The 12,309-nt window shown below is 43.1% G+C and overlaps 1 protein-coding gene across 1 annotated transcript; it reads left to right on the forward strand.

Annotated features, from left to right (window-relative positions):
- Nucleotides 1-770: 770 nt before the first annotated feature.
- Nucleotides 771-10,291, forward strand: TMX1 (thioredoxin related transmembrane protein 1). Its single transcript, XM_075029465.1, has 8 exons — nt 771-946; nt 1,081-1,196; nt 2,002-2,047; nt 2,571-2,699; nt 4,342-4,387; nt 4,475-4,576; nt 6,340-6,409; nt 7,151-10,291. Exons 1-8 carry the CDS (start codon nt 804-806, stop codon nt 7,327-7,329), a joined length of 831 nt encoding a protein of 276 aa, XP_074885566.1. The 5' UTR covers nt 771-803; the 3' UTR covers nt 7,330-10,291.
- The last annotated feature ends 2,018 nt before the right edge of the window (nt 10,292-12,309 follow it).

Below are 12,309 nucleotides of genomic sequence, written 5' to 3' on the forward strand. Positions count from 1 at the left end.
TTGAGAACTAAGTACTCAAGTACCAAGTTACTTTCTGCCGTAACTAAAGATGTGGGAGAGGGAAGCAAGGGTTGGAGGGAGGGGAAGCTGTTCTCCTCATCACCTCACACAGCAGTTTCCTCACCTCACTGTGGGCCACAATGTGCCTCGAGTGCCCAGATCTCTCTCCCATTCCTCGGGCGGGAAACGAGGCATAGGGAAATAACACAGCTGTAATATTTGCTGTGGCTGCTTTTACTCCTGTGCAGCTGTTTGCCGTCAGGGCGTGAGAGGAGGTGACGGAAAAAGCCCGTACTGCCCACAGAGGGCCAGGCTGAAGGGCCGGGCTCCCGGTGGAGATGCCATCCCCTGCACAGCACCAAGGGGAAGCACTGGCTCTCCCCCACCACGCCGGGGCGATGCTGGGAGCGGGACTTGCCACAGAAAGGAGCGCCCGGCGCTGTCCCTCCCGCCCGCCCCACACCACACCGCCTGTCACGAACACGGCGGGAGGAGGGGTGCGGCTCCCTGTGAGGCGGCGGGGGAGGAACCGGCGCCTCCCATTGGCCAGGCCCGGTGTCCACCATCTCCCACAACTCGAGGCTCTATAGGCTGCCGCTCACCCTGAGCCCGCCCCCAGGTCTTCCCTGCCCCGCCCAAACAGGCGGCCGCAGAAACCTCTGCGGAGCGCCGGAGGAGCCAAGCGCGCATGCGCCAGGGCGTGGAAGGGGGCGGAGCCAGTAGTGACGCACGCCGTTAGTACCCCGTCTTCTCGCTCGCCGTCGCGGGAAGGCGGAAGCGTGCGCGGGGGCAGCGGGGACAAGATGGCGGCCGCCGGGCGGCTGTGCGCCCTGCTGTGCCTGGCGCTGGCGGCCGGCGCGGCCGCGCTGGGGAAGCGGAGCCCAGTGAAGGTGCTGTCGGACGGCATGTGGCGGGAGCTGCTGCAGGGCGAGTGGATGGTGGAGTTGTGAGTCGGGAGGGGGTCGCTCGGGCTGCCGGGGCCCGGAGGGGGGTGTGTGTGAGGGGGTCTCTCAGCGGCCCGCTCTGAGGCCGCGGGGGACCGAGCGGTGCCGGTTAGTGACGGACTTGTGCTGCTCCCAGCTATGCCCCTTGGTGCCCCGCCTGCCAGAACCTGCAGCCGGAGTGGGAGAAGTTTGCCGAGTGGGGCGAGGACCTGGAAGTGAATATTGCCAAAGTGGATGTCACGGAGCAGCCGGGTGAGAGTCTGGCGGGGACGGTTGTGCGCTCCTAAACCCCCTCCCCGTGGCTTTGGGCTTCGGAGGGCTTGGGGAAAATGTTCGGTGCAAGCGTGTGGGCTTTTAGGAAATAAGCAGAATTAATAGCAAATAATAAAGGTCTTTTACTGATCTCTACTGAAGGCAGATTGCAATGTGTTGCCTGAACGCTCTAGTCTTTCTTAACAGATAAAGGGAACAAGAGGATTTCTCTATAGAGTGATTTGGAGGATTTCAAGGAGATTTTGGGGCATACTTTTGAAGAGTCATACAGAGCAAAAATGTGGATTCAGCATTCCCTGTAGTAGTACCTCCCTTTGTTGGTAAAAGGGAGTGCAAACAGTCTGCTCTTCCTCAGCTGAAGCTCGCTTCTCTGAATTGCCCTCATGTCTGTGTGGGAGTTGTAAAAATTGCCTTCACCATGCTGATACTTTTCTCTGTGGTCACGTAAGAATTTTTGAAACTTGCCTCACTTGTATTCTACAAGCACTGGAGGTTGCAGATCATGTGGGAAAAGGAGAGCATCTCTCTCTGAAGGGCTACAGCCAAAATAGTCATGTAGAACAGTTGTCCCTGGACATCCCTTTTTCCCCATGGAGAAATTTTCTCGCTCTTTGTCCAGGGACCTTTCTTTTAGACTGTGTGCAGTACTTTGATATGCACAAGTTTGTGTTTGATTGCAATTAGAGATTAATACCTGGGGGAGCAGCTGTTTTTATTTTGGTGTGTAATAATGTTTCTTGCCTTTTCTTTTTCTACTATTCTGAAAATAACTGTTTTCTTACAGGATTAAGTGGGCGATTTATCATAACAGCTCTTCCTACCATCTATCAGTAAGTATGCAATGCTGCAGGATTTTTTAGAGACAACTTCTTTTTTCTTTCTTTGGGGGCAAATGAATAAGACTTGCCATGCTTTTTAAGAATGTAAGTTACTTTATACAGAGACAACCACTGTCTTAACTGCTGTGACCTTACAGTACTGCCAGTTGATTTTTTATTTTTTTTTTCCCTTCAGGCCTTATTTATTCTGTCTTTTCACAAGTGTTTCTGTTTTGCAGTCTTTTCTCTGTAGGTTGATCTTAATGCAGTTGTTTAGCCAGTCTATTAGGAAGATCATTATCTTTTTATGGAATCACAACCTAAAGCTAGCCAAGATACATGTGGAGTCAAGATTCTAGAAATAAGTGTAGTCAAGATTTTTGGAAGATGTTTTAGAGCTCATGTAATCTAAAGCAAAGTAAAACCTTAAATAAATAAAAAATAAGCAAGGTGATGGGAGGGAAGGTGTTGAGTGGAAGCAAATGCTGCATGCTTGGACCGTCTAAAATAAACGACTTTTTTGTTTGTTTTACAGCTGTAAAGATGGAGAGTTCAGGAGATACCAGGGTGCAAGAACTAAAACTGATTTCATAAATTTCATCAGTGACCAGGAATGGAAATCTATTGAACCAGTTTCATCATGGTTTGGTCCTTCCTCTTTCCTGTAAGTTTTGGTGTGATTTTTATGATAATTTGCTGTCAAACATGCACACTTTAAGGACGTGCTGGGACAGGTCCTTAGGTGTGCCGCACCTGGTGCTGCCGCCTTGTTAACAGCTCATGCAGCAGCTCCGTGCTGCTAAGAAGTATGTGAATATGATGGGTGCATAGTCATGCCTCCATCATCTGTGGGAGGATTGTGTGCACAAGCATAGCAAAGATGTCCTGAGCAAGGTTTACTTTAAGGCTTTGAATAGTTAGAGGTGGCTGTATTGTTTTACTAAACTTTTGTAAGTAACTTACTGACACTTGAAATTCTTCTTTTTGTTTACACAGTAGAAAGATGTTTTGCTCAGCTAAATTCTAGGAAATTAGCAATAAAAACTGGAAAACAATGTAGCAACATAGTTGTAAGATATGGGCTGGCTGTTTAAGAAGACATATCTGTAGCAAAGTTAAAAGCAGAGTGGGAGGATGAAGGTTACTTTCTTGAAGGAAAAGCGAAGTGAGAAGACTGTAGCCTGAGAAGAAACATGCTCTTTGGAATACTTTATAGTTTTGTGGCTTTGAAGCGCTTTTAGTTGTTGCTGCAAGTACCGCGTGATGGTTTCAGAGTAGCTGAGTAACTGTGAGTGATGAAGCATGGCAGGAACACCATTGGTTGAGGCAAATAAACCCAATTGTTAGTGGTTTTTCTTCTGTTAGAGAAATGATGGCTGAAACATCTGTGCTGTAGCACTGTTGAGTTCATAAAGTGTTATGCTAGAGTGAAACTTTCTATTTTTTATGGCTCTTCTAGGAAGCGCAGCATTGCTACTTTGTCTACTCACAATGCTATTTGAATCTTCAAACTGTATGGTTGATCTCCTCCAAAGTATTAACCCACGCCAAGGAATGTGCGAAACAGGGTACTACTTTTAGGATTAATAAGTTTTCTATTAGAAGTGTGCGGTACCAGCTCCATTTTTTGTGCATACTGAAACAGTGTGCAGGCTGCTTCTACGGCTCGCTCATTAGCAGTTTACATTGGCTTCATGTTTCAAATTCTCCTTTCCTTTACAGATAGTGAATACTTAATGCTGTAGTTTCACAATAACAGGGAAATGTCAGAATTCGCACGATATATGTGGCAGATAGCCTGGTCTTTTTTGCTTGTATGGAATATATGGCTAAACTTAAGTGTCTGAAGATCTCTCAGTTCTTATACGACCTGATGTTTTTTTAATAGGTTAATTTTTTGTTTTAATAAAATGTCCAGATGCGTAATTGTTAATATCTTCAACAGAGCTTCAGCTGGCTTCTCATAGACTGTTGGTCCAAATATAACTTGGAACATAAACAAAAGTAACTGAAATTCATGTGCCAGCAGGTGCAAGTCAGTGAAGTTTGTGAATTCGTAGTTGTCCATATGTGGAACGTTTTACAAGCTGATGCTGGTACTGAAAGTAGCTTCATGGGAAATGAGTGTTTACTGAAGTAGAAGACAAAACAGATGATAAAAATCTAAGTAGTTAGAATGGAAACTAGACATGAGCAGAAAGTTGTTCAACGTGGGACTAAATAATGAGCAGTCAGGCAAACCAGAAGGTATAGGTATGTGACTGGCTTAAAGATGTTTTCAGTTACTTTTTTCTGCTTTGTTTCAGGATGAGCAGTATGTCAGCTTTGTTTCAGTTGTCAATGTGGATCAGGGTATGTGCTTAGGTCTCTACTTTATTTTATCTTAACAGATGTGGTATTCGGCTATTCTTGAAATGATTCTCTTGTCTTTTATTCCAGCATTGCCACGGCTATTTAACAGAAAATGTCGGGATACCAGCCTGGGGCTCATATGCTGTTTTTGCATTGGCAACTCTATTCTCAGGACTAATACTGGGACTTGTAAGTGAAGCACTTGAAACAGATTGGCTTGACTATGGTGTATTACACTAATGCTGCCTTTGCCTCAGCCTTTAATAGTAAGACCAGTTGTTCTTGGGGTGCCCAGCCCGCTGAGCTGAAAGACAGGGACAGGAAGCAGAATGAAGCCCCTGTAATCCAAGGGGAAATGGTTAGCGACCTGCTACACTACTTAGACACACACAGGTGTATGGGGCTGGATGGGATCCACCCAAGGGTGCTGGTGGAAGGGAGCTGGTGGAAGCACTGACCACCCTACTTTCAATCATTTACCAGCAGCCCTGGCTAACCAGGGAGGTCCCATTTGACTGGAGGCTAGCAAATGTGATGCTGATCTACAAGAAGGGCCAGAAGGAGGATCCGGGGAGCTATAGGCCTGTCAGTCTGACCTTGGTGCTGAGGATGGTTGCGGAGCAGATCAGCTCGAGTGCCATCATGTGGCACGTACGGGACAGCCAGGCAATCAGGCCCAGTCAGCATGGGTTTATGAAAGGCAGGTCCTGCTTGACTAACCTGATCTCCTATGGCAAGGTCACCTGCCTAGTGGATGAGGGAAAGGCTGTGGATGTTGTCTACCTGGACTTTAGTAAAGCCTTCGACACCATTTCCTGCGGCATTCTCCTGGAGAAACTGTCTGCTCATGGCGTGGACAGGTGCACTCTTTGCTGGCTGGATGGCCGGGCCCAAAGAGTGGTGGTGAATGGAGTTAAATCCAGTTGGAAGCCAGTCACAAGTGGTGTTCCCCAGGGCTCAGTATTGGGGCCAGTTCTGATTAATGTCTTTACCAGTGAGCTGGACGAGGGGATCGAGTGCACTCTCAGTAAGTTTGCAGATGACACCAAGTTGGGCGGGAGTGTTGATCTGCTTGACGTCAGGAAAGGTCTACAGAGGGATCTGGACAGGCTGGATCGATGGGCTGAGGCCAATTGTACGGGGTTCAACAAGGCTTAATGCCGGGTCCTCCACTTGGGTCACAACAACCCCATGCAACGCTACAGGCTTGGGGAAGAGTGGCTGGAAAGCTGCCTGGCAGAAAAGGACCTGGGGGTGCTGGTTGACAGCTGGCTGAACGTGAGCCAGCAGTGTGCCCAGGTGGCCAAGGCGGCCAACGGCATCCTGGCCTGTATCAGCAATAGTGTGGCCAGCAGGACTAGGGAAGTGATTGTCCCCCTGTACTCAGCACTGGTGAGGCCGCACCTTGAGTACTGTGTTCAGTTTTGGGCCCCTCATGACAAGAAAGACATTGAGGTGCTGGAGAGTGTCCAGAGAAGGGCGGCGAAGCTGGTGAAGGGTCTAGAGCACAAGTCTTATGAGGAATGACTGAGGGAACTGGGGTTGTTTAGCCTGGAGAAAAGGAGGCTGAGGGGAGACCTTATTGCTCTCGACAACTACCTGAAAGGAGGTTGTAGTGAGGTGGGTGTCCGCGTCTCTTCTCCCAAGTAACTAGTGATAGGACAAGAAGAAGTTACGCCAGGGCAGGTTTAGGTTGGATATTAGGAAAAATTTCTTCACTGAAAGGGTTGTCAAGCACTGGAACAGGGTGCCCAGGGAAGTGGTTGAGTCACTGTCCTTGGAAGTATTTAAAAGATGTGTAGACGTGGCACTTAGGGACACAGTTTAGTGGTGGACTTGGCAGTGTTAGGTTAATGCTTGGACTCAGTGATCTTAAAGGTCTTTTCCAACCTAAATGATTCTGATTGTAATGTGCAGGATGTTTGGAGGTTTAAACTTGTCTTTGTTTTCAGATGATGGTGTTCTTAGCAGACTGTATCTGTCCATCCAAAAGGCACAGACCACCACAGTACCCTCATTCAAGTAAGCCCACTGTATACTTCTAATTCAGTGAAGCTGTTTGGTAAATCTTATTTAGTAAGTATCAGTATGTAACTTGTGTCTGCAGGACATGAGGTTTAGTGTAGAAGTTTACACTTGTGATTGATGCTTTGCTTTACCTGCAGCTTTTTGCCTTTAGGGTTTATAGTGAGTTTGTATTTTGTATTTAGCTAAAGTATTTTTAAAAAACTTTTAGGAGATAGAAAAAATGTTTTTACAGCATTTTCATACCTGCAAGATAAGAAATTCCATATGCGCAGGGAGATAAAAGTTTTGAGTGGAGCTCTTAGTGTTGCTAAGCTGGGGGTTTGCTTAAGTTTTAGGGGCAAAGTGAGGATTAAAAGTGAACTTGCGTTTCTGTGGATAGTGAGTGATCCTGTTTGGGGTTAGTCTCTGGAATTTTTCAAGGTAATCTTAAGTCATGGAAGAACATTTGAATGCTGGTTTATGGTTTGTAGGAACCAGAGTCATTTTTTCAAAGCTGGATGAAGTTTTCTATTACCTTGTCTAGGTAATCTGTAATCTATTAATACTTGACCTGTGGGTAACTTCATGTTAGCAACAATTCTGCCTAGGATAGCAGTTTAAGCGACTGATACTGGAAAGTACTAGCTGGATTAAATTAATTAAAATTCTGCACTAGCCTGTGATGTTAAAGAAAAAAGTGTATTTCACATGGTAATAGTATTTATTTGTGTGTGCATGTTTTCTTTTCTCCTTAAGGAAAGCTAGCTCCTGAGTCAGCTCAGCTGCTGAAAAAGCTGGATGAAGAGCAAGAAGCAGATGAGGAAGATATCTCAGATGATGAAACAGAGGGTAAAGAGGTGTCCAACAGAAACTCGTCACCAAACACTGTAAGGCAGCGCCCAGTGAACCCTGCTGCTACAATGGATAAATCTTAGGTTTGTTTGCATGCAGGATTAGTGTTTGAGTCACCAACTCAAAAGGAGATAAATGTCAAATCCTTCAGCTTCAAGAGAAGAATGACTCCTGTCATGGTAATATTGATGCATTTTTTGAATTCAGGAAAAAAAAAAAGGCATCTTTGGCATAAGGTATTCAAAACTAAAACATGCTGTTGCAAATGGCTGAAACTTCTCCTGTCTGTGTGCAGAGAAGTACCAAGAAATAATTTATGTGGCTTCTTGAATCACTTGTTCTATAGGGATTATTTTTTTTAACAGAACGTAAACCAGTGTACTTGTTGCATTAGGGAACATTAGCAAGGAAAATGCACTAACCTGTTTGCTGTTAAAGCATTCAAAAAGATTTCTCAATATATATCTTACCTAGTTGTGCTCTGAAGAAATGCTGAGGGGAAAAGTTCCTTCAGTTATTATGGGACACGTTCCAGGCTTTTTATGTGACAAGAACTTCTGCTTTGTGCTATGACAATGAGTGCTACAAAACCCCCAATCTTTCTTCTTCCAAAGAGATGAAAGTTGCTATCATCATTTAGAGGAACAGAAGCTGCCCTCTGAACAAAAGCTAGAGAGCTTGTCTTTGCCATCCTCCCAGATGGAAGTTACCACAAGCACTGTGTAGTGTGGATTCTCTGGCTGACCAGAAGCCTGCTATTTGCATCAATTTCTTTTAGAAAAGGCTGTAGAAAATTGTATGTGCTTCTTGGCGAAGTAATTCTTCTCTAGAAAAAAATTACAAATAGCACCATGAAGTCTTGTTTGTCTCAATGACTCTGATTCAGATGGGAATAGTTTACATGCAGGGTTCTCTGCTGAGTGTAGATCCTATCCATTCATCCTGCTGGATGGCAGTAGGACTCTGCTTATTTTTAATACATTGTCAGTGATTTCTGCTTAAACAAATTTTACTGCAAGTCCAGTCAGGCTGTACCTGGTCTGAAGTTGAAATAACTGCTTCTTAATTTCTTTTACAGAAAGTTATCTTTTCTGTTTTGACAAAACCATCTTGAAACAATTATCCTAATTCTTTCTTTAAACAACTGTAGTCTACTGTTTTCTGTATGGTATTTGTTTTCACTCTGTGTAGAAATAAAAAGAATGCACGTGCGCGTTGGACCACTGTTATCTTGCATCGCTTGTAAAGAACTTTGCATATTCTTTCAGTTACTTTCCAAAATATTTGCAAGGGAAGGGTTAGCCTAATGATGAGCACGCTTAAGTTTTTTTGACAAGTCTGTTCTTGCTGGTTTTTTTTCGTTTTGTTTTGAGTGGTTTTGTTTGTTTTTGGTTTTAGTTGTTTGGCGTTTTTTTACATTGTTCATCTGAGTGGGTTTGCAGGACTGGCAGTTGCTAAAACTGTGTCAATAGTAAACTTTGTTGTGAGTAATTAAGACTGCAAACATGGAAATGCTCTTGATATTTTCAGCGCAGCCTGGCTCTCTAAAGCCAGGCTTCCCTAGTAATTAGTAAGAAGACAGAGCATCAGACAAGGTGCTCGTAATGAACTCCGTGGGATATGAAAGAAACATTGCAAAAAACATTATTCAGAGCTCTTGCAGGTGAATCAGCTTGTAAAGCTGTTAAGAATACGCCATAGTTTTTTGTCAGTCTTGAATGCTTCTTTGTAAGTTGCATTTTAAGTGTATCTGTTGGGTCATTATTCATCCTCCATGTTATGAATGGAAAAAAGTGATTCAGCTATCCAAATATCAGAGTGGATCTTCCAACAAGTTCTTGGATGAGTAAGAATGAGTTACTATGTAAGATTCCTGGAACTTCCTCCTTGGACTTTTTTCTTTCTTTTTTCTTTTTCTGAACACTGGTGCTCTGGAATGACTTACGACTTCAGTGCTGGGTTATGAGTTAGGAAGATAGAACTGATGCTTGAAAGGGTCCTTTTGGTTAAAAACCAAGTGTTCCTGTCATTTTTAAATATCAGACTTTTCCTGGAGTTTGAATGAAGACCACTGTGCACCGTAAATGCCCTTAGGGTGTTGGTCTTGTTGGATTGCCTTAAATTCTCTAAAAGTTTAGCTCTTAGCCTTTGTCACTAGTAAAATAAAGCAATAAATCCATGATATACTAAGGAGAACTAGTAGTACTGTCTTTTGATAAATGGTGTATTTCATTAGCTTGGAGAGGGCTTGATGAGACAGGACACAGAAATGCTGTATGCTGTTGTGCTGAATTGTTTTAAAAGCTGAACTGTATGGGCTAACTCCGCTTGGAATATATTTAAACGGAGCTGTTATAAATGCAGGGTTTTCTAATTTTTCAGTTACTTTAAAACTGTTTGTGCAATATAGAAAGTATATAATGATAACTTTTGGCTAACTTTTAAAAGAACAAACAACCTTTTTTTCTTGCTGTAATTCTAGACTCCTGGTTTAATAAGAACTTCTAGCACTAATTTACCTTGCCTTTACCTTCTGCGCACCTACCTTTTCTTACTGCCTCCCTGCCTTAGGCAAGTAACCAAATTCCAAATCTGCCTCCTAGTTGTAAGTGTTCCCAGTTGCTGGAATCCAGCCTCTGTGTGGCAGACCTATGCTTGTGATTAGTGTAACTTCTGCAAGTTCTGTTTCGATTATCCATAGGCAGCCTGTGTTTGCTGATCTCTGTAAATCTTACCATTCATATTTTTAATAATGTTATGGTTTTGTCCTGTGAATATTTAAGTTTCTTGATATTTTTTAAAAATCTGTATTCCAAAGATGTTTACTGAGGCTGAGTGAAGGTTGCAATGTAACAAATGTGAGTAAGAGCCTGTCCTTTGTGTGTATTGATGATGCTTGAATATCAGTTTTGTAAAAGTCAGACTGCCCTTTCCATATCATCACCTTGACCGAGCATGTCCTGTTTCATTCCAGAAGGAATTAATTAACTGTAACAATACTTTTTTTAATGTTTCAGAGAGTCTGCAAGTAAAAAATAACCACCAGCTTTGGATTCCTCTGTGTGTGTCTTTTTTTTTTTTTAAGACAGTGTCTTGCTGTGAAACAGTGAAGCAAAACTGCAGGTATTTCCATGGGGAAAAAATTGTTACAACGCTATACCTAACAAACCATTTGTGATAAGTCTTTTCAAAAAGACAAGTTCAAATAATACTTCAAACTAAAGCTGCACTGAGGTACTTGTGTTCTTTAGTTGAGTCTGTGTTGGGTACCTCATGGTAGTGTGAGCTGACCACTTACTGTTTTGGTTAGATGGTTTGGGAAGGAGCTTTCGTGCATACCAGGCCTAGACAGCAATGGTAATAAAATGCATTCTTGAGTTGCAAAATGAGTGTAGGCTGGAGGTGACATATGATATTTAAAATTCAGTTTTTTGTAACTTTTTTGTGTTTGCGTAAAATGCATGGAAATCATTTCAGCTACAGATGGACTCCTACCCTCTTCCGCCTACACACTGTATATCAAATCTTAACAGCTGAAGGGGTCAACACTAGTGACTTTATCTTGGAGTGGGAAGCTTAATTGAGAATTGTATGAGTTCTGAAATGAAAGAGGCTACTTGAGGAGGAAACAAATCCAGACAAGGTACACTCAAAGCGCTCCTGAGTAACAGCCCAGTGCAAACCTTGCCATCAGAGTCTGTCTTGCCTGTTCCCTTGCTCTTTCCTCCATCTCTTCTCTTCTAAGTGAGTATTGAGAATGTGGTAGCTCTGTATGTCACCTCTCAGTCTGAATGCATGGAGTTTTCTGGGGAAGCACAGTAGTACTCTTGCAGTTCCTCCCCAACAGGAATAAGGAATATGTATTGCCTGGGGAATTTAGTGGATGCTCATACAAGCCTAACTTCCCTACTCTTCCACTCAATATATTATGTATAACAGAAAATAATAGCCAGTCCGAAGTTAAAAACAAGGAAAAATTTAAACTGAAGTATATTTAGATAGTTCCAATTGTTGGGTCTAGCCTGATGAGAAACAAAAAAGCAACTGTAGGCTTAGCTGGCAATTGGTGTGTGCCAGATAGCCAAAGTCAGCCGTAGGTCTGGTTTCTAAATGAATAGCTTCAGTTATGACAAAGATTGATTGGGAAGGAGAAATTAGAGTATGCTATAGCACTGTTTCAGTGTTTAGAAACACCAAAGTACAATGCCAATATTAATTTTAAGGCTTCTTTGTCTGTTTCCTGCAGCTGTCTTATCTCCTTGTTTGCATCAGCTCAAGTTCTTGATTTCACCTGAACAGCATCACCTTTGGCTCTTCCCTGAATTTTATTTCTGGCCACCGGTCCAGCTGATGCCTGGCAGTCCACTCCTGAGTCAGCTTTTCTTTACCTTGCTGAACTCCTTGTCTTGCTGTGGGCTTTATTAACTTCAGTAACTTTGTAGAAGAGATTCTGCCTCAGTCTGCCCTTTTTCCTCACTTTTCCATACTTAGCTCTTTAAAACTGTCCAGATACAAGTTTCTTTGCTATTTAGCATTGCTTATAGAAATTCTCTTAACTCCAAGGCAGATCCAGAAAGCCGACTCTGAGGTATGCATCTGATGTTTAATAGCCATCTTTAATCTGCAAAAGGAATAAATATATTTCCTTTACCTGTTGAGATACTTGAGTACATACATATCCCTGTTGTAGCACTTCTTGTATTTGACCTTAACTTCTTGCATGCATAAGCCAGCCTTCCAAAAAGCCTCTAGAACCCTATTCCTGGCAATGCTATAGCCTGCATACTGCAATCTGCTTTCTGCTTGTGTCCTACTGATGCTTGTTCTGTGCTGTGACAGTAGTTTCAAACTAATGAATCTCTCTTTAAGAGGTTCATTTATAAGCTAAATTATGCCTCCTATATCAAGGAGTTTAAAAAATGCTAGATGAGAAACCATTAATACAAGATCATCATTAAAGATAATGTTTTTGTTAGCTGTACTTTTCCTTCCAGAGTCTTTATGCTTTGCTGAGCCTGGACCTCAATGTCCTTTTTTTTTCCCTGCTTGTGTGACTGGTAATT

The sequence above is a fragment of the Buteo buteo genome, chromosome 6 (assembly GCF_964188355.1).
Source record: "Buteo buteo chromosome 6, bButBut1.hap1.1, whole genome shotgun sequence".
NCBI classification, from domain to species: Eukaryota; Metazoa; Chordata; class Aves; order Accipitriformes; family Accipitridae; genus Buteo; species Buteo buteo.